Raw genomic sequence first — 23,592 nt, 5'->3', positions numbered from 1 at the left:
ACAAATCTAGCTTCTTTCATAGACCAAGATGGATGGTTGGAAAAACAACCAAAATAAGATCTTTATAATCCTTTGAGCAGTAAACTAAAACGTATATAAAGGCCACTCATCAATAATCAAATCTTCTTTTTTTTGATGTAATTTTTTTGTGAATTGAATAAAGTACACATCCCGGTAATGTTACTTTGGTGTCATGCCCCGACCCGCGAATAAAGTCTATCTACGAGTTAGGGTATGAGTCATATCTTAGCTATAGAAATAAATTCTACAACCAAGATATGGTGGAAAATAAAATAAAATTATAACAATTACACCATTCATCAACAAAATCTTACATAAAAATTATTTGAATATGCGGCGAAATAACTATAGTGCACAAATTAATTCACAACAAAAACTACTAACAAAATAATAATTAAATTGTAACAAATATTAGTATACAAAATTAACTCATAACAAAAATACCAACTAAAATAATAATTGAAATGAGTAGCTCTTGAAAATACATAAAATGTATGCAATAAGATGTATGAATGTACTCCCTCCCTTCTAATCCCGTCATCACATACCTAAGGCACCCAAGCCTGCACGTCCTATACCATGCTTATACCACTTGGCTCCGAGTACGTTAGAATATGAGTTAACTCCCGTTCATCCCTTAACCCAATTTTTATAATTAAACTCTCAGTTTCCACTTTATTAAACAAGCACTTCCCTCGATGCCCAAATGTATACTCAAACCCTGCACCCTACATTTGACATATACAAGATTTCATTATTTTATGATCAACCAATTGTATACTCAAGCCCTGCACCCTACGCTTGACATATACACGGTTCATTATTTTATATTCAAGGCAAACTTTAGCCCTTTAATATCCTCACAACTTAAATACTTTACACAAGTGCGCACTTGACACAACACAACTATTTTTCTTGCTTTGCAATGCATATGTATATGTCATGTTCACATAGATATCAATACTCACACTTTATCTAACGAGCCTGCAACTTCAACATAAATCAAATTGATTAGTAACAAGGGTAATATAATCATAATATTAACAAAATAATAATCTATAATTCATCATATAAAATGTTGCTTGTGGACCACTCCATATATATTTGTTCATCGTCTCGTCCATCTTGGTCGGGCAACCTGTTTTTATTAAATAAAAGAATACACATCCATGTTAGAGAAAATAATTGTTAGAGTGAAATATATGTCTCAAAGGCCACAAGGCATGAAATTATGTCTCTAGCTTTTCTCTTTCCAAACATCATCTTTTATTTTTATTTTAGCCCACCACTCCTACTTCTTCTTTAATATAGCTGAAACTATCAGCTGTTTGAACTGGGATATAAGTCAGCACATAGATTCGATTGTCGTGGTTTTTGGATATGTTATAGAGGAGATGATAAGGAACAACTTTTGTGAAGGAAGTGTTTTGATTCGAGTTACAAAAAATGGGGTTTTGGTGCTTATAACATGGCTGTCCAGTTTTCTGCGGGATTAGAGACATGAGTTGGTATTTCAGACATATTGGACGATCACACCGTTGGATGTTTCTGACATTTTGATATATCATGGTAGAGAGACAGATGAACAACTCTCATGAAGGAAGTATTATAATATAATACATGGATGATGGTGTTTTGATCTGTTAAATAGGCTGGACGAATTTCTAGTTTTGGATATCTTTCTTTTGATAGATGAAAATGATAGTAGTTTGATGGAGAGAATTGTTGGATAAGGTCTCATGTATTTTCTGGGATTTGTCTCACACTTTTGTACATCATTCTCAAGGGAAAATAAATGGATATTTTTGATGGTTTGGTGGGAGTGTTCTTATGGCAATGACCTCCAAAATATAAATGCTTAAACAACACAAAATTTAAGTGGTTCACCAATTTGGCTACGTCCACTAGGGTTGTGTTTGTATTTGTATTTCACTTGGTAATGAGAATTTATGAATACATGACAATGGCTAAGAAGCCTTGACAAAAGACGAAAAAAAACAATGATATGAGAAGGACAATTGTTGCTCCCCTTTTCTCCCTCTTTTCCATGCTCTCTCCTCCTCCTTTATATAATGAGTGTTTGTGTTCCTCCCTTGAATTCCCTCTCTTTGAAGCTCTATACATATAGATTGACCTTGTTTTGCTTCTTTTGTTCATGATTCATGGCACATGTGTTCCAATAGCAAGTCTCCAAATGTAGTTCCATGATATGTGTTCCAATACCAAATCTCCAAGTGTTGTTCTCATCATGAACAATGAAATGTGGTCCAATAAACAAACAACAAATGTTAAGCAAAACCTTAGCTCTAATATGTGTTCAAATGGCAAATAGACATGTGTGAAGTTAATCAATATTATGCAAGGTGTATACAAACATCTAAGGCCACGTTCATCTCTAAGGAATATGAATCCCACCTCTTCAAACTTTGGAGGGATGAATCATCACCAAACATTTAACTCTTAGATTCCTAATGAATACAAACTTACCAAATCATTAACTCCTAATGTTACAAACTCTCCACCTCATCTTTGAGAGAAAATATCAAGACAAAATTACTCACTTAGTCCAACCTCAAACTCTCGGCCTCTTGTGAGGAAAATCAAACCAAACTCATTTAATCTCCCTTCTCCAATTCAAACTAAAAATATCTCTAATTACATATGAACATGAAATAGCTAGTTTTTTTTTAAATAATTTGTAGGAAAAAGGATTTTACATTGAAACTATTTTACATACCGAAAATAGGTTCTCGCATAAAAATAAATCAAATAAAATCATTACGTAAAAATAATTACGTAAAAATAATTACCCAACATACACCCATATATGTGTGTGTGTGTATATATATATATATATATATATATATATATATAACCATTTTTTTTAAATACGGGGTATTACATTTGGTCTTTGATTGAAAATTTGAGTCGGGGAACTAAGCTTGAATGCATGACCTGCAAACAAGATGCATAATGAATTGAAATATAGACGGTTTGCTAACCTCATAAATATCCCTTAAATAACTTTACTAATTGAGGAATCCCACAATAAAAGGGTGTCTCTCATTGATTGGTTTATACAGGTATATATCTGCTGCCATCTTCATCACTATCACTGGAATTCAGCTACAAATCTCTGTTATGAAGGTTCTATGAACAGCACATGAGTTTTGCAACGCTGTATCAGTACATATCTAGGCCTCCAGGATAATGCTAGCTAAACCAAATTTTATACAAATTTGCAAACCAAATTATGCGTCACTAATGGGAAATAGACACGCTAATCAATACTGAAGTAATAATCTAATCATCAACAACCACTTCATTTGGTTTTAAAATTTAATTTAAAATTTTAATCTCCTTATCATTATCCAGCCCTCCATCATCATGTCAGACAATATTAGTATTAACAAGCTGCCTCTACGTCATGAGCTCACAATTCTTTATAAGGCTGTCTCCAATGGGGGAGTGGGAAACAAACAAACAAAAAAAAAATCCCAAAATTTGAGCCCAAAGTCTCTCCAAGGAATGTATTTTGGGAGCGGAAATTTTGGTATTTTATATCTGCGGTTGTAATTTAGGTTTGCTGCCTACCCCCGGATGGATAAGGTAAGCAAGTAGTGACATGGGCTCCAACTTGCTACTACAACACGTGAAGAGCATCAATCACCATTCGGGCATGCATCGACTTTCTCTTGGGTTTTTTTTTTTTTTTTTTGTTTGTCTACAAGAAAAACACAAATTTCATCAAACTAAGTAATTCATCCAATAATTTCTTTTTCAAGAAAAAGTAAATAAAACTACTATATCCACATAAAATTTAGTATTACCTTTCTGAGATCATGCTCCCTCACATCCCTTAGTTAAAGGAGCAGCAGAATCAGGTGTACAAAAAATAAAACAAGAATTGGGATATGATGGGTTTGTGAAGAAGATACAAGGGGAATTTTTAGGATTTTGAGAAAAAGTATGTGAGGTAAAGGAGAGTGAATCTATGATTTTAAAGAACCCGTGAGACCTTTGCGCAACGAAGATTTAGTCATGTAAAGTCCACCGTAAATACTTTGCCTTAAAATGTTGACCGACTCACCTTGCGCGACGAAGAATTTGTCGCTCAAAACTTTGTAAGACTAATTCTTCATCGCGCAAACCTTGCAGTAAATACTTCATTTAAATGGGTCACTGACTATTTTAGAATCACTTTGCACAACGAAAATCGCGTCGTGCAAAGTTTTCGCGAGAATTGTTCTCACGCGAGATGTTAGCATCAAATATCCCCTTACCCACATTTTTTTCTCAGCCTTTGTGCGACGAACCATTGGTGTTGTCGTGCAAAGGCCTTTTGCGCGCTTTATCCTTTCATCGCATAAGGTTTTTAATAAATTGTTTTTGTCAACACTTTTTTGCGCGACAAAGCCCTCGTTTTGTCACACAATGTCCCATTATGCGACGAAATGTGTTGCGTCACTTAAAGTTTTGTCACACTAATATTTTTTTCTACTAGTGTACTGTGGTTAGCTTTTAAATGACCTATTTTGCCCATTTCTTGTGTTTCATACACACCCCCCATTGTGTAACAAAATAAAACAATACCACCACCTTACACTACCAACACTGCCTTCATCGTTGTCTTTACTATCGCTACCACCACCATGACCCCTACAACCAATGCTGCCAACAACTCTCTTGGAGTCACCATCATTGCCACGACCATCCCCAAAACCAATGCCACCACCTGCATCCTTGCAATCACAGCATTTGCCACCATCATTGTTGTCATCATCGCTACCAACACCTTCAAAATCGTTGTCATTGCCACCACCACCTTGTCGCCTGCCCTTCAAGTCATTGTTTTTTAAAATATATCATGTATAAAATCAAGTCACTGTTTTTTAAAATATATTATTTAGTACATAAACGTTATGTCCATTTTAGTTGTTACATCTATTAGAATTTTATGTCAAAATTTACTAAACATTGTGATAAAAATAGTAAAATTACTAAGAGTAAACTGCCGATTTGCCCCCTGAACTATCACCCAACTTTCGATTTGCCCCCTGAACTTTTTAATTAGAAAATTAAGGACTTTAACTAATTTTTTTGGCCGATTTCCCCCCTACCGTTAGTTTTTCATAAATTTCATCCAAATTAACGTTAACTCTTATCATGTGCAAACTACGTAACTCTCATTTGTGGATAAAAGCGTCATTTCACTAGATCTTCAGATAGAAAAGCTATAGAATCACACATATTTGCATAGGTTTATATTTTAGAAATCTAAGGTTTTCAATTATTTTAAAGAATGAAGTGACCGAACTACCCACACATGTTGTGCATATGCTTCAATTTAACAGAAATTTGGATGGAATGAATGAAAAATTAATAGCAGGGGGCAAATTGGCCAAAAAAATTAGTTTAAGTCCTTAATTTTCCAATTAAAAAGTTCAGGGGGCAAATCGAAAGTTGGGTGATAGTTCAGGGGGCAAATCAGCAGTTTACTCAATTACTAAACATGGTTGATACTGTTTTTTTCGACCACATCATTGTTAAAAATAAAATTGGCCAAATGCTTAACTGCTTAACTTAATAGCTAATTATTTTAAAAGCACATCAAAAGCAATTTATATCAAACACTATATATCGATACCAAACTGATGTATCAAGAACAAGCAAAAAGACCAAACTTTCGTGCACACATGAGTTAGAATCAAGAGACAAATATTTTTATGCTCATTTTTAGTCATTAGATTTTATAAAATCTACGAGTCTTGTTTAAAAGTGATGTGGAGACTTTAAAACATTAGATGACATTGACTATTATAATTATTATTTAAAAAAATATATTAAGGGGATTGGGTTCAAACTGTTCCAATAATTTAGCGAGGTGAGAGTTTCGAATTTAGGATGCATGATGAAAATTCAACACCATATCCACTAGGATATTGGATCACATGTAAATGACATGGATTATAACTATCAAATTAAAAATGAAAATTTTGGTGTAGTCAACTACAATTTTAAATACATTTTAGAGTCTATCGATCCAAATCCACATGTAGGCCTTTTGAAAAAGTTAACTAGGATTTTAAGCAATTCCATGCAAAATCTGGCGTTATTAAAAAAGGGGTAAAAGACTGTTTACTACCCTCATGTTTCATGGTTTTCAACATTTAGTACATCAAGTTTTTTTCGTCTCAGAGTCATACCTAAAGTGTAAATTTTGGGACAGTCTCATACATCCGTTAGTCAAACTGTTAAATTTGCCGTTAATTGTGACGTGGCGCCCATGTGGACAATAACATGGCGCCACGTGTCAGCCACATTTTTTTTTTGTGACACGGTTTTTTTTTTCTTCTTCTTCTTATTTCTTCTTTCTTCTTCTTCTTCTTTTTTCTTTCTTCTTCTTCTTCTTCTTTCACCCGACTGCAAACTTTTTTTTTTCTTCCTCCTTCTCCCTTCCCCTTCTTCTCCTTCTCCTTCTCCTTCTCCTTTTTCTTCCTCCGAATCTGGGGAATTTTTTTTTTCTCTTTCTTCTTCTTCTTCTTCTTCTTCCACCCGACTGCAAACTTTTTTTTTCTTCCTCCTTCTCCTTCTTCCTTCCTCCTTCTTCCTTCCCCTTCTTCTCCTTCTTCCTTCTTCTTCCTTCTCCTTCTCCTTCTCTTTTTTCTTCCTCCGAATCTGGGGATTTTTTTTTTCTTTCTTCTTCTTCTTTCTTCTTTCTTCTTCTTCTTCTTCTTCCACCCGACTGCAAACTTTTTTTTTCTTCCTCCTTCCCCTTCTTCCTTCCTCCTTCTTCCTTCCCCTTCTTCTCCTTCTTCTTTCTTCTTCCTTCTCCTTCTCCTTCTCCTTCTCCTTTTTCTTCCTCCGAATCTGGGGAATTTTTTTTTTCCTGCTTCCTTCTCCTTCCTCCTTATTCCTTCTTCTTCTTCTTCTTCTTCTTCTTCTTCTTCTTCTTCCTCCGAATCTGCCCAGATTCGTTTTTTTTTTCCTTCTTTCTTCTTCTTCCGCCTTCTTCCTTCTTCCTTCTTCCTTCCCCTTCTTCTCCTTCTCCTTCTTCTTCTTCTTCTTCTTCTTCCTCCGAATCTGGGGAAGTTTTTTTTTTCTTCTTCTTCTTCCTCCTTCCTCCTTCCTCCTTCTTCCTTCCTCTTCTTCTTCTTCTTCCTCCAAATCTGCCCAGATTCGGCTTTTTTTTTTTCTTCTTTCTTCTTCTTCTTCCTCCGACTGCAACTTTTTTTCTTTTCTTTTTTTCTTTTCTTTTTTTCCTTTCTTTTTTTCCTTCTTCCTTCTTCCTCAAAAAAAAAAAAAAAAAAAAACCGAATCTGGGCAGATTCGGAGGAGGAAGAAGAAGAAGAAGAAGAAGAAGAAGAAGAGGAAGGAAGAAGGAGGAAGAAAAAAAAAACTTCCCCAGATTCGGAGGGAGAGAAGGAAGAAGGAGAAGAAGGGGAATGAAGGAGAAGGAGGAAGGAAAAAAAAAATGTTGCAGTCGGGTGGAAGAAGAAGAAGAAGAAGAAGAAGAAGAAGAAAAGAAGAAAGGAAAAAAAAACGTGGCTGACACGTGGCGCCCAGTCATTGTCCACATGGGCGCCATGTCACAATTAACGGCAAATTTAACAGTTTGACTAACGGATGTATGAGACTGTCCCAAAATTTACACTTTAGGTATGACTCTGAGACGAAAAAAACTTAATGTACTAAATGTTGAAAACCATGAAACATGAGGGTAGTAAACAGTCTTTTACCCTTAAAAAAGTTATAGACTTTGTGGGATTTTATTAAATTGTGGATTTTGAGAGATTTAATAGATTTGAGGATATAAACTAATATACTAAAGACCATATATCCCACCCTCGCCATGAGATTTCATTGGATTCTCCTCCCAGGCTCCTCTCCCTTCTAGTTTCATTCGATATGGTAAGAACTTGCTTCTTTACTTCTATTACTGCTGCAGTGTGCCAAACGCCATAAGCTACTCGCACAGTGCGTAGGCCTTTAAGATAATCAAGCTCCCTTCCCTTCGATCCCCATGACCTAGAACACCAAATGTGCCAAAAGTAAAATTTTCCAAGCAGAGGTCACATGATTGTGTGCCGTGGTCCACATGAAACTGATATACGAATATATATATATCAACAAAAACATGACACTCGTGCAACCCATATAGGGTTTAGATCCTTAACCGATAATAAGCCTTACAAAATGTGTGTCAAAACATAAGTGTCCTCCATTCTAGCCATATAACTTAAACTTTCGCTTTTAATCTTGTTACCCTTCATATTTCCAACTAGATTGCAAACTTAATTTAAACAATGGTTTCATTAGTTTTTTTTTTATTTAAATGTATTGTGTCCTCTATATTCAACATTCAAAGCTCTCTTATCCGAGGACTTGCATGACATATATTCACCGTCAAGTTCGTTCAACACCAATAATATAAACATGTGTAAGCTTTTTTCCACATATCTTTGTGTTATTGACACAGGACACCACCGTGACGGTTGACTTGTGTCATTCAAGTGCTCTCGTTCTATCCACAGCTGCGCCCTTTGTTCATCCATTCATTTCATCTGAAGGGAAGGAAATTGAGGGGAAGGGAAAAGGTTATCCCTTTATGCTTTGTTGTCTTAAACAAACAAATGTTTGGATAAATACCAAATTTTCAAAGTTTGAAATCAATTTATAAAGCCACTATATGTAGCATGGTTGGTTTTCTTTATATGACACCTTATCGTAATGGTAAAAAATAATTATATTTATGCACTTTGATGCAAGTTCGATTCTCATTCTCCTTCCCCTAACTAGATAGCTAACGGCATCGCTTAACTTAAAAAAAAAGTGCAACACCTACTCTCTCTCTCTCTCTCTGTCTTTATATATATATATATATATATATATATATATATATATATATATATATATATATATATATTCGGTAAGATGTTTTGTTTAGGCTTAGTTGTGTTTTTATTTTGGGTTTTTAGCACCAATAATTCCTTTTTAGATAATGGTTGCATTTTTCATCTCACTTTAAAAAAAAATTGTTTTTATTTTATTTTATCAAGTTTGCATGTCTAAATTACCCTTTATTAATCAGAAAGAGAGCAAAAACACAGCGGCACCGTAACAACGATGCTCATTTTTCAGTGTTGAACCACCACTCAATAAGAACACCACAATTGGACTACAACGATTATAAACAATAAAAAATCGATTTTCAAAAGAGCCCCATTTAATAAAAAAGGGACTTATATTTCAGCTTGATTAAAACAAAATTTTTGTGGATTTTAAAGCACCATTGGAACAACACTAATCTAATGATACCACAACAACACTCCAATGACACTCTCCTTTTATGATTTTGAGCCAACACAACCATAACAACAATCCAATGACGCCACAATGACACTCCAGCGATATATACTCACCCTTTTATGTTTTTGAACCAACACAACCACAACAACAATTTGATGACACCCCAACGACACTCCAACGATACCCACATTTCTATGATTTTCACTACTACAAAAGTGGCTATAACTGGCGGTCCAAAAACCGACAAGAAAACATAATTTCTATCGGATTTTTCAGATTTTTGGCAAAAATCCGACCTCAAATCATGCAATATCGGATAGGAGAACCCGACACCACTGCTAGCGTCGTGAAAATGCTTTTGATATTGGTTAGTCCCCTTAATCTACCACCAAGAAGGAAAGCAATATAAAATAAAAAAGGATAGTAGCGTCAGTTAAAAGCCACATCAAATATCACGTCAGATACAAGCAACATTAATTACTAACAAGGTGGCGGTCCTAACCGACATCACGTTACAATTCCAGAAATAAAATAACCAACCTCTTGTTGGTTCTAACCGATATTACCTAACATCTCAAAAAATAAAATATTACATATATCGTCGCCCAAAAGCGACACCACATATATTAATAATAATAAAATTTAAAAGTCTGTCTCAGTTTTTAATTAATAATAATTAAACAAAATTATATGAAAACAATTCCCATGATATTTCTTGTATAGGCCAAAACAAACATTAATAAAAACTATTAACAATAACAATATTACCAATCACTAACAATTATCCACCATAACAAACATTTTATATCCGACATTACACATAAACATACAAAAACTCATCCATCATAACAAACACTAAATCTGACATTACAAATATAACATACCAAAAAAAAAAAGAGATAGAAACTAAAAACGTTGGCCAAAGTGTCATAAATATCCAACAAGAAAGCAAACCAAATAAACTACTCAATAGAACCAGAGCCTGAATGTGCCCCAGATCCTTCTTGGGATCCTTCTTGTGATCCGAAAGCCCTCATAAAGTCCACATCAAATGCAGCACCTGCGAGCATTCCAAAAAACCTTCCAATTGGAACATCCGAGGAAAATCCATCAAGAACATTTAGATCGAGCTCCACATTTTCTCGTGAACCAATATAACATCCTTTGGAGTCAAAAATTGATAACCCATCAGATACTCCACGTCCAATACCATCTTCATTTCGGCCTCTACATGTGTGACGAGACTCGACATCTCTAAGATACATGGAATAGAAAGACAAGCACTCATCCACCAAATATGCTTTGGCAATAGAACCTTCAGGACGATCCTTATTACGAACATAGTGCTTCAATGTTTGCAAATACCTACAATTGTAAAACGAAACACAAATTAGTATATTATTAATTAAAGTTATGACTACAATTGTAAAAAATTTATAATTTATTAATCACCGTTCAATTGGATACATCTATCTATATTAAACAAGCCATGTAAGAGCTACTTCATCTGCCAAGTGAACTGGGAGGTGCACCATTCTATAAAAAAATTGCAGGAATCTTTTCAAGCTGACGTATTGTCAAGGCAATTCTTGAATTCAATTGCTTGAATCCTTCCTCAGACTCATTTTTACTACACATTTGTCTGAAAATTTCACTCAACTCTAATAATACTATAGTAACAGCTTTAGGCAAAACCAGACGTATTGCAAGCGGGAGTAACTGCTGCATTAAAACATGGCAATCGTGACTTTTCAATCCACGTATTTTTCGTTCATTCACATGCACACATCGCGACAAATTTGATGAATATCCATCGGGGACCCGAATAGTAAACAAATGAAGTTTTTTCTTCTCTTTTCAATGTGAACGATGTTGGAGGTCGAAATGTTCTATTTCCTTCTTTACGTAGGTGTTGACTATGTCTTATGTTTAAGACTTCAAGATTTGTACTTGCAGCCAATCCATCTTTAGACTTTTCTATATCTAGCAATGTTCCCACCATATTGTCACATATATTCTTCTCAATATGCATAACATCAAGATTGTGTCTAATCAATAGATGTCTCCAATAAGGTAGTTCATAAAAAATAGATTTCTTCTTCGACTGACTATCACAATTTCTACTACTCGAAGTTCTTCTTTTGCATTACCCAACTGAAGCATCTTTGTTTGGTTTTCCAAAAATAAATCTCAATGTAGAAAGTTCTTCAAGACATTGTAAACCATTCAACTGCCTTGGTGCACTACAATGCTCTCGCCGACCATTAAAAGTTGTGGTTTGCCTTCGAAACCTATGATTATCTGCAAGAAAGCGTCGATGCCCCAAATAAAAAATCTTACGACTCGCCAGCAAGTAAATAGATTATATATCATGCATGCAATATGGACAGGCTTTATAGCCATGTGTACTTCATCTTGACAACGTTCCATAAGCCAAAAAATCACTTATGGTTCATAAAATGGTAGCCTTCATCGTAAAATGTTGGTTGGAATACGTATCATAAGTGGGAGTGCCCAGCTCCCACAACTCATTCAACTCATCAATCAATGGAAGATGTAAACATCAATCTCTTTACCAGGACTGCGTGGTCCTAGTATTAACAGAGACAACAACAAATTCGTTTGCTTCATACACATCCAGAACGGCAAATTGTAAACAGAAAACACCACAAGTCATGTGCTATGCTCATGCCTTATTTTCCCAAAAGCATTAAATCCATCACTGGCCAACTTAATCAGACATTTCGAATTTCTGACGCAAACTCTGGATATAAATTATCCAAATGCCTCATAAACTCATCCTTAGGACATTCAATTGCGTGCCACCTCATTTGTTCAATCATATGCTTCGACATAAAAAAACCGTTGCAATCGTGCTTTTAAGGGAAAATACCACATAACCTTAGCTGCGATTTTTTTCCTCGAGTTATCCTCTGTGTTGGTAATTTCATATCTTGATTTACCATAAACCGAGCACACAGTCAACTCCGAAGTGTCTTTCCAATAGATCATGCAATCATTGGGGCATGCATCAATCTTCACATACGTCAGACCCAATTCATTTATAAGTTTTTTTGCCTTATGATAGGATTCAGGTAAACAATCCCCTTCAAGCAACATTCTTTTACTAACTCGAGTACTCTTTTGGATGCCCTTCCCTAATATGGGGTTCAGTAAACAGCCCATGTAACGCCCCTCCCCCGAAATACTTATTTTTGGGAAATAATTTCAATGATAGGCCCAATTTAAACTCTTTTTAAAGTTACTACCATTAATCACAATTCTTTACTTCAATTCCTTAATTCCTCACAAAACTATATCCATATTTTAATTATCAAAACATAAAATTAAATTATCAATTAAAGCCCCAAATTTCTTTTATTAAAACAACTTCTCAACAAAAGATTAATTCTCGATTATTTAAGGTTGCAGTATAACCCTGTTAGACTGCCTACGTATCCTTGAGCGAGATCAAGCCTTCCGTAGTTCCCAATTTAATTTCAAACCACTTCCCAAAATATTCAATTTATCCAAAATATCCAACATTTGCGTTAATGCTCAAAGCACGTCAATTCAATACCAAATACATAATTGGAATAATGAGATTCGCATAAAAATGTGATGTCGGATCGCCGAGCATGCGCCACCGTAGATGGCGGCGGCCGCCACAACTCGTCGGAAAATTTCACTATTTCTAAAAATCCTCAAATTTTACAAAAATATAGAACAAGTCAAGGGGAACAACTTTTATACCTGGGTTGAAGTCCAATTCGGCCGGGAAACCCTCTGAAAATCCCTCAATCCGCCGGAAAACCCTAAAAATGGGTGGTTTCGATCTAACATTTCCGGTGCTCTACCGGCTCCAAGGTGGTTTGAGCATCCTTAGTGGGGGCTTTATCCTCCATAAGGCTACCACATTTCCAGTCTTAGTGAGAAGTTTCATCCCCAATGAGCCGGAAAACAGAACTAGATCCACCACCAGGGCTAACAACTTCCTTTCTAAGGTAGCATAAAATCGGGCTACATCTAGCCCCAAAAAGCAATGGGTCCCACAAAAAAGTAGCAACCCAAGTGAGCAAAATTCTATCACTCTCTCTTTACTTGCGAATACACTTATACTCTCCTTTTATTATTTTTTTTAATTCTTTTTTCTTACTTATTTTTCTTGCAATTTGGCTAATTAATGTTCATGTACATTGATGGGTGAAATTTTCAAATAATTTTTTGTATGATACTAATTTACCAATTGGTGCTAGGTAAATTATTGTATTATACGTGAAAATCAAATTATTTCAAAGGGCGAAGTGGGGGTTTGATTCGTTTAACGGATAAGATTGACATAAGAGAATCTAATCCAATGAACGATTCATAAGTGATGAAATCTAACTTTGTCACAATTTGAACTTTTTAGGTTGAAGAGTTCATAAAAAAAAATTAAGATAGCACGTCAAAAAATCAACTTAAGAAAAACTAACACAAAAAAAATTAAAAAAAAAATTAAAAAATTTAAAAAAAAATCATTGCTTAATCAAATTACTACATAAATAAATATATATAGCCCATATAGAGCCCCAAAGATAGCCCCTCATTGGGAGAGATTCTTTTATAAAGCCCCAAAGATTCCTCAGAGCTCTAAAATGGGCTATATCCACCACTTTGCTAGCCCCATATAGAGCCCCTCACTAGGGATGATGAGTGGTTTGAGGGTGGTGGTAGTCGACGTAGCTTTCACAATCGTTGGAATTTCATCGTGGCACCCTTTGGAACTCACGGGTTCTGTTCATCAAAACCCGTGGCTAAAACTCAGTGAAACTAAGTTCTCCCCTTCTTCCATTTCCAACTTAGTTTCACTGAGTTTTAGCCACGGATTTTGATGAACGGAACCCGTGGGTTCCAGAGGGTGCCACGGTGAAATTCCAACGATTGTGAAAGCTACGTCGACTACCACCACCCTCAAACCACTCTGATTGATTTGAGGGTGGTGGCGAGGTTTGGATCACCGGAAAATCGATGGAAAGTTGTCGGGAAAGTAGCGGAACGGGTCGAGTTCGATGGCTTTCACGAGTCAACATGTTTTCCCTTTTCTTTTCTTTTCTCCTCTCCCCTCCTCCCTCTTCCTGATTGGCCAAATCTCAATCCCCTTATTTCCTTTCTCTCTTTCCCTCTTCATTACAGCCACACATGTGGCACTCCCATTGCTCCAGATTTTCAGCCTTCCAAATTAATGAGAAAATGTCTATTTTTACCCTCGACTTCGATTGTTAATAACTTCTTCATTATAACTCCGTTTCACGAACGGTTTGCTCCTACGCGTTCGTGAGATCGAGTTCTATTCAAACATATAAATTGTGACCTCAAAAGGTCTTTGGATTTTTAGGAAATAAATTTCCAAACTTCAAACTTTGTAACTAGTTTAATTTAAAACTAAATTCAAATAAATTAATATAAATTCTTAGGAAATAATATAAAATCTCAATAATACAAATAAGTAAATTATAATAATTTCCGGTAACAAAATTTTAAAATTCTTCAATTAAATTTTCATAACCATAAATAGACTTATTTTCGATTTTCTCCATATATTCATATATTTAAACTTTTCAGGGTATTACAGCCCAACACCTTCTTCTGTTAATGGTTGGACAAATACATCATTAAGAAAATCATGCATACTAGTCACCTCATCTCCAATTTCTTCTTCTCCAATTGCCACATTTTGCTCTCCAATGTTGGGCTCACAATGATGTCACCACCAAGCGTTTTTATAATCTTTATCCATATCATACAATACGAGATGTTCAACAATAGTGTTCCTAACAAAAGTATATCGATTACAACATCTTTTGCAAGAACATCTAAAGTTATTGGGACCAACACCATTTGCAACCGCTTGATCCAAAAACAAATTAATTCCAGCTGGATACGCTTCCAAATTTCAAGGTATCGTCAACCAACTATTGTCCATGTTTTACCACTTTACGAGGGCAAAATATTACGTTGACACTAAGATCCCTACAATATTTCAATCCTTATCATGTAGGCATAACTATTAGAATTTTCAATTTCTATCTTTCAACCCTTGAACTCTATCACGATTGCAATCTTTTAATTTCTAACACCTATTATAGTAAAAAAAAAATCAAAATAACAACAAAAAATTATCAAAATTATGCTCATCTAATCTTGATTGTTTGTTAAATTCAAGTTTTGTATATCCTCATAACAATTAGAGTAAAAAAAAAAAATTAATTTAACATAATATATTCCTATATTACTAAATATTATCAGTTTATGTTATATTTAATATTCTTAATTTAACATAAATATTATTTATTTGCATTTTCTCATAACAATTCAAGTGATAAAATTAATTAATTTGACTAAATATTTATTAATTTAACATAAATCGTAGAAATTTAACTAAATACTTAAATTAGAATTTTTAAATAAATAAACATGTGTATTATACAATTTAAAAATTAAGGAATTTAGTGATAGAAACCTAAATTATGGAAGAATTCCATCGTCGATCAATTCTTTATGTACTCAACCGGCTCAAATAAAATTCCTACAAAATTAAATTGTAAATAAAAATTAAACATAAGAGGAGAAAATAAAAATACTAGAAGCAAGAAAAGCTTACTATGAAGAAGAAGGAATTAATGAAGTTGGAAGAACAAATAAGAAAGATGAGAAAGAGGAAGAAGAAAACACGGGGGAGGGTATATAAATTGGAAGAACAAATAAAGAAAGATGGGAGAGAGGAAGAAGAAAATACGGGGAGGGTATATAAAGGACACCAATATGTCGCCTAGAACCGACACCAGGTTTCAAAATATTTAAAAAAATTAAAATTTATGTCAGCTACAACCGACACTAGTCTTCTTTTAACCGACACTAACTTTATGTCGGTTACAAGCGACACGGTTTTCTTTTTATATGACACCACTATTTAAAAAAGATTAATATCTTTGTCGGTTGTAAGCGACATTAACAGCTTATGTCAATTATAAGCGACATAGATAGTTTATGTCAGTTAGGCTTTTTAGCCAAAATGGTCCATGAGATTTGCGTAACACATCACTTTGGTCCCTGAAATTGAAAATCAATAGAAATGGTCCTTGAGATTGTCCACTATCCATTATTTTGGTTCATCCATTAAAAACTCTGTCAAGTGTCTTGAAGCTCTTGGCCGGAAGTTTGGGCAATTTTTAAAGCTTCATAACTCAATCGTTTCTTAACCAAATTCGATCCATAATATATCAAAATGAAGATAAAAAAGTGTAGAATAAAATTATACCTATTTGGAAACCCAATGGTTGCCGAAGATGGCCGGAAAATAGCCTGAAAAGTGACTAGTTCGTGGGAAAACTGGAAAACTCGCCAGAAACTGGGTAAACTTTAAACATTCATAACTTCTTCAATACTCAATAAAATCGAGTGATTCAAAAACAAAAATCATGCTTCTCAACTAGACGAAGAGAATGGTACCTTTCTCGACGGCTAATTCGCTGTAATTTGGCCAGAAAATGATTCGAAAGTGGCTAACTCAAGACCAAGATACCACTATTTAAAAAAGATTAAAATCTTTGTCAGTTGTAAGCAACATTAACAGTTTATGTCGGTTATAATCAACAGTAATTCTGACACCATGTTAAGAAGGTGTTGGAAATGTCTTATCCAACAGTATGTGGTGTAAACTTGCAAGTGCACAAGATAGTCATAATATAGCATTTTGCAAGTCCAAGTATCGTTCCCATGAGGATTCTAATTCAATCTCCAATTTGATAAACTAAACCAAATCTAATTATATTAAAGACACACAAACCCAAACAACAACTAGACTCAATCTTAATTAATAATTCAATCAAAGATATGAAGAATTTGTTGTGATGATTTTATAAATGAACTAAACCAGAACCTTAAATTAAAACTAAAATTAAAGAGAAGAAAACGTTGTGTTTTAAAGCAAGTGATGAAAATCTAGGGATTCGGAATCAACCACAAGCAATCTAGTTTAGGTTTCAATGCATTCAACGGATCTTTCGATTCTTTAGATGATAATTCCCGTATCTAAGTCCTTGTCAGGCACGTCAAACCATCATTTTCCTTAAGTGAATGATTCTCTCCTAGTTCAGGCAGATGTCGTATATCCTAACATGCAGTCTATCCTGGTTAAGGCATAAATTTAACAAGTAGGACTCTTTACGCTCTAGAAAACAAGGAAATCAAGCAAACCATTATTTTTTGTCAAGCAATAATGTATTTCACCACACTTAACCACAAGAAGCTAATTGAATTATATTGCTAGTTTAGCCTCAAATTCATCTTCTAATCTTACTAAATGCAAAGTCCTAAGGTGATCAATCAAAGAACTCAAACAAAAAGTAACAATTCAAACAGTGATTAAGCATTCATCTAAAAGAAGCTAGAAATCCAATGAATAACATTAAGAACCATAAACACTCATGCTAGGGTATCATCCTAACCCTAGGACCAGAGTTTAGTTACTCATAGAATAAGAAAACATAATTAAAAAATTTAAGAACATTTAAAACTTAGGAAATATGGTTGGCGGCTGCTGCTCTTCTTCTCCAAAATGTTGCAGAGAATCCCCAAAAGCCGTTCCCAAAAGCCCTCCTCATATGGTAGACAAGTCCTAACATAATTGAATGATGTGGCAAGTAAACTTCCCAAATAATTACTTCAAACCCATTCGAAATAGGATTTCTACCTTGGGCTTTGGGCTTCGACTGAATTATGACTTGAAAAACCCAACAGACTTTGTAACTTCCGCATAGACTTGGCTGACGGACGTCTTGTACGAAAATCCTCATAACATCGTCTAGGAAACTCGGAATCACGAAGCGTAAAATTCCTCTGAAAGCTAACTTCCATATCTTTCCAATGGTATAAGGCTCAACAGCTGGTTCACTCTGAGGTGGAGTAATCGAAAGTTTAGCTAACTACTTCATGGTCTCTCAGATGTTCTTCACCTCTCTAAATTAAATTAGTCGAGATGAAGCAACTGAAAGAATGAATTTGAAAATCGATATGCTACTGTCGTTCAATGTTGTTAAGGTGTCACATTTTCATCAAAAAAAAGACATGTTGACCAATAAAAAGATCAATGAAGAGCAGTATAAACTTTCCATAGATAAATTTGATCAATAGAGCAATTAAGTGGAAACACAGTGCAACTATTGTCCAAAAACGAATAATTGCTGCTAAACGCCCTTTAATTTTTAGGCTCGGGCCAGTAAAATATTACAGCAAAATTAATAATAAAATGTTGTTATCTTTCCCTCTCAATGATAAATATTTTTCCAAATTAAGAATTGCAGATTCATTGTACTCAGTTAACCAAAGCTGTCAGCCAAACACATATCAAAAGAGTTTCTTCTTCTTATCCTAAGAAAACTGTCTTAGCCTCTCATTGTTCCTAAACTTAATTGTCTTGCAGTGTTCTGGTATGGAGTCTCTTATATCAACAATATTTTCCCTCCTCCTTTTCTTCGGTTCAACATTGGGGGGACGGTACAAAGCAACGAAAAACGCTTTGGAAAACGATGTTTCAAGTACCATCATAGTCGATAAGAGTGGTCGAGGAAATTTTACCACAGTGCAACAAGCCATCGATTCTGTACCACCAAATAACTCTCTGTGGATTCGTATCCTCCTTAACCCTGATGTGTATACGTAAGTAGTGTTCTTTTTAATTTATTTTCAAGCTACACATTAAAATCAAAACTAACTATGGATATGAAATTCTTATATGTAGGGAAAAAGTTATGATTCCAAAGGAGAAACCATACATCGTTCTTGAAGGAGACCCTAAATTTCCCGCTACAATCGAATACGGAGATGCTGGCAGTGTCATTGACAGTCCTACATTCAAGTTGTTTGCAGATAATTTTGTGGCGCGAAGTATAATATTCAAGGTTAAGCATCTAAGATTGAATGTTATATACACACACACACACACACACACACACACACAACACACGCTAAGATAAATTCAGGGTTAAGCATTTTAAGTTTGCAATTCTGGTTCTAATTAACAGAATTCATATGACCATCTTATCTTGCCGGATCCGAATGGAGGCAAAACTACTTGGGCGCCTGCAATCTTAATCTCTGCAGACAAAGCAAGTTTTCACCACTGCAGTTTTATAAGCTTGCAAGATACATTGACTGATGATGGTGGCCGTCACTATTTTTACGATTGCTTTATTGAAGGGGCTATAGACTTCATTTGGGGCAATGGCCAGTCAATTTATGAGGTTGAAAATCCTCTCTCTCTCTCTCTCTCTCTCATTATTTTAGCCAGAGATGCGCTAGGCTCGGTCATCTACACGATCCCACATGAAACGGTTCATCGTGACTTACATTTCTACATGACTGAGCCTAGCTCTACTCATCTTTAGCACAATGTTCATGTATTTACACTCGATTACATGACACATTTGTTTGCAGAAATGCCAGATATTTTCGATAACCGATCGAATAGGGATTACTGGTTTTATTACAGCACAAGGCCGTAAAGCCCCAAACGAAACAACTGGTTTTGTGCTCAAAGATTGCTATGTAAACGGAACAGGTACTACATTTTTAGGAAGACCGTGGAGACCTTATTCGAGAGTATTGTTTGCCTCCACCTTCATGGAAAATATCATCACCCCTGAGGGTTGGTCCCCATGGCCGCCTGCTCCTGTGTAAGTCTATCTCCGTTTCTGTTTCAATACAGGATCTCGGGTGCAGAGATGAACGCTCTTAATCACTTCAACTAAAAACCGATATGTCAGATTACAATTTAATTGTCTCAGTGTTTTCCTTTTACGATATTGAACAGGGATTCGGTTGCATTCTCGGAGGCAAATTGTCAAGGACCTGGAGCCAATTTGTCGGGTCGTGTCCCATGGGAGAAGAAGCTATCAGATGAAGAAGTGGCATATTTCACAAATCCGGCTTCTTTCATAGACCAAGAAGGATGGTTGAGAGGTCAACCAAATTAAGCCCTTGAGCAAGCGCCTTACCTTGCGTAACATGTCTTGCTAATGGAATAAAAAGTACCTTTCGTTTAGTATAAAGTTTGAATCAAATCAGCCTCGATATTTTCATGCACCAAATATTTTGTTCCGAGAGACGCCCAAATGTGGCAGAATTAAGCTCGTACAATGAGAAAATCTTAGATGTAACCAGTTGTATCCCATTCCGTGATGAGATAGACATTGGTACAGTTGGAGCCGAAAAGAAATGGGTGAAGAAATGGCTGCCATTTCTCATGTTAATGATGGCCGATCGATCTCTGTGATTTGGGAGCGATCACTGGATCCATATACTTCACACCTTCTCGTTCAAACTACAAAGATTTAGATTTACTAGGCCAACTTCTTCTGCGGGCCCTCCGTTTCCTCCCATCATTTTTCTCCTTTACCTTTTCCTTCAAGTCCCGCTCTCCTCGCCTTTTATACATCTTGAAAGTGATTTGTCTATCTGCAGCCATCTTCCTCACCTTCTCTGTGATCTCAGCTGCTATCTGTCGGTTATATAGTTTCCTTAAACCGCGCATGAGCTTCGCGAAAGTATCTGGCTGTGGCATTACATCCGCCTCCATCATGTCCAAACAGTACGAACAAGCCTCCTTCACATGCCCCCTTGAAAACAGCGCATGAATCCAAATTGTCCATGCAAACACATTGAGATCGCATCCTTTGGTCACAATGCAACTCCAAACATCTTTTGCCATTTCTAGCTTTTCGTCTCTCAACAAAGCATTCATCAGCTCCTTCAAGGTACCATATTGTGGGCCGGACAGAAGACCTCTGCCGACCATTTCTTTAAAATAATCACAAGCATCAATCAAACAGCCTTGCCCAAGAAACCCATGAATCATAATGACAAAGGTGTCAAGCCCAGGACTAAACCCAGCTGCTTCCATTTCGTTCCAAAGTCGAACACCTTCTTTCACCTCCCCCAATTTGCACGCCAACCGGATCACTGTGTTGTAAATACCAAGATCAGGACTACAACCGATCTTTCTCATCTCCTCCATCAATTCCACACACTCCTCCAGCTCTTCCTTCTTCTCATGAGCCAACATAATATACATGTAAGTCATCTGATTCGGCGAAAACCCTTTCTGTATCATACCATCCAAAATCTCGTAACTCCTCTCAATCTTTCCCCACTTACAAAACCCACTAATCAAAGTAGTGTAAGTCACAACATCAGCCTCACAACCACTCCTCTGCATCTCCACAAACACCCTCATTGCCTCCTCCATCTTTTCTCGACTGCAAAGCACCTGAATCACAGTCGTGTACGAAGCTGCATTGGGATCACAACCCTTCCTCCTCATCTCCTTCAAGAGCTCATTGGCATCAACCATCTTCCCAGCCTGAGAGTACCCGCTCAGCAATGTGTTATACACCACAATGTCAGGCTCAAAACCGGCTTCCCTCATCTGCACCAACACGAATTTCGCCTCCATGAGCTTCCCTTCTCGACACCAACCATACAACAACGACGTAAAATGCTTAATACTCGGAGTAAACCTCACACGCATATCCTCAAACAATGAAGCTGCATCTTTAACACTACCATTTTTACACAGGGCATCCAACAAACACCCGAAAACATACTCATCGGGTTCGCACCCATACTTAGGCATTTCGTCGAGCACCTCAACTGCTTTCTTCACCATCCTCGCCGCGGCGAACCGCCGCATCAGAACCACAAAAACTTCCTGGGTAATCAGCTGCGGGTTCTCCCTCCTCATTTCTTCAAGCAGCGCCCAAACGGCGCCGAATTGGCGCATTTTGCTCAAGCTTTTAATCATGGCCTTATACACCTCGTAACTGGGTCGGTAATTCGGCTGCTGCGCAGCCCACACGAAGAACCTATACCCGAGGTTCCCGGCGTCGCCACACCGGTTCAGCACCCGCTCCGTTAACCCTGACCTCAAAACGACGCCGGATTGGTGGAGAGCGAGCTCCAATTTCGGGACCCTGGAGTGGAATTTCCGTAGTATTCTGTAAATCTTCTCGACGTCGGCGGAGAACTCGCAGTGGGTCGGGTCGTCTGGGGATGTATCCGGGTCGGTGTCGAGGCGGGCCAGCCCGAGGCCGGATCTTGTCTTGGTGAAGGCATGGGGGTTGTGGGTTTGCTTGGTGGGTTTGTGATTGGTGTGGAAAAGGTTGGAGGGGGTGTTTGGTTTGAAGGAATGCGAGAGATGATGGTGTTTGGTGCAGAGAGATTTGGTTTGCTGATACAATCTCTGCATTTTAATCCGGTTCTGCAACCCAACCCAACTCAGCTCAACTCAACTCAACTCTCTCCTATCACCATGTCTGTTTTCGTGAAGCATTTTTGCCCTAAACGGTGCGGTTTGACATTAGGTCAATTTCGTGTTCTAATTTGATCATTTCTTGTATTTATGTTTTTCTCGTAAGGTAGAGCAGAAGGTAAATATCAACCTCACCCCCTTTTTCAAAATATAAGTTCCACGTTTAGTGATATTTGTCCTGCTTGTAAGTAGAAAGTTTTAAATTCATCTTATATAATAGTAAGTTAAATACCAAATTATTGTTGGTCTATGTTGTTTTGCCTCACTTCTCATCCTTAGAGCAACTCCATCCATGGAGCCCTCCCCCCTGGCAATCCACTATTGAATCCACCATTTTGAACAGTAACTGCCTTTAATGAATAGTAACTATCATTAATGAACAATAATTGTCATTTGCATCTCCACCCTTGGAGTCCTCCCCCTGGCAATAGGCAATAAAATATTAGTTTTTTTTGTTTGTTTAAATAATACAAAATAAAATTATTTGTAATTTCGGATAAGATTTTTTAAATCGTTCTCGTTGCGCCATGTGTCATTTTATAAAAAAACAATTATTTAGTGATGAATTTCGATAAGATTTTTATCCAATGTCATCGTGTCACGTGTCGTTATCTTTTAAGAATCTTTGATGATAGATTTCGATCAGATTTTAACTCGTTCAAAATTGCGCCACGTGTCATTATCCGAAAAGATAATTATTGGGGATCGATTTCGATAAGATTTTTATCCAATACGATCGTGCCACGTGTCATTATCTTTTCAGAATCTTTGAGGATAGATTTCGATCAGATTTTTAACGAATGACGGCATGCCACGTGGCCTTGTCTACAATCCAATCCTTTCTGAATCGTCCATATAATCCACCATCCATCCTCACAAATCTCACACCAATTTTCTCAACATCTTTATCTCAT

General features: G+C 36.3%; 2 protein-coding genes across 2 annotated transcripts; one reads left to right on the top strand and one right to left on the bottom strand.

Annotated features, from left to right (window-relative positions):
* Positions 1–18,683: 18,683 nt before the first annotated feature.
* LOC103426855 (probable pectinesterase 29) lies at positions 18,684–20,459 on the top strand. Its single transcript, XM_008364934.4, has 5 exons — positions 18,684–19,029; positions 19,112–19,271; positions 19,395–19,613; positions 19,807–20,045; positions 20,183–20,459. The coding sequence occupies exons 1-5, from the start codon at positions 18,803–18,805 to the stop codon at positions 20,343–20,345; spliced, it is 1,008 nt and encodes a 335-aa protein (XP_008363156.2). The 5' UTR covers positions 18,684–18,802; the 3' UTR covers positions 20,346–20,459.
* LOC103426854 (putative pentatricopeptide repeat-containing protein At5g65820) lies at positions 20,389–22,735 on the bottom strand. Its single transcript, XM_008364933.4, has one exon. It carries the CDS (start codon positions 22,613–22,615, stop codon positions 20,693–20,695), a length of 1,923 nt encoding a protein of 640 aa, XP_008363155.2. The 5' UTR covers positions 22,616–22,735; the 3' UTR covers positions 20,389–20,692.
* Positions 22,736–23,592: the final 857 nt, after the last annotated feature.

This window comes from Malus domestica, chromosome 02 (assembly GCF_042453785.1).
Source record: "Malus domestica chromosome 02, GDT2T_hap1".
Classification (NCBI taxonomy): Eukaryota; Viridiplantae; Streptophyta; class Magnoliopsida; order Rosales; family Rosaceae; genus Malus; species Malus domestica.
Note: the sequence above shows the minus strand (reverse complement) of the source record. Positions and strands in the feature narration are given on the sequence as shown.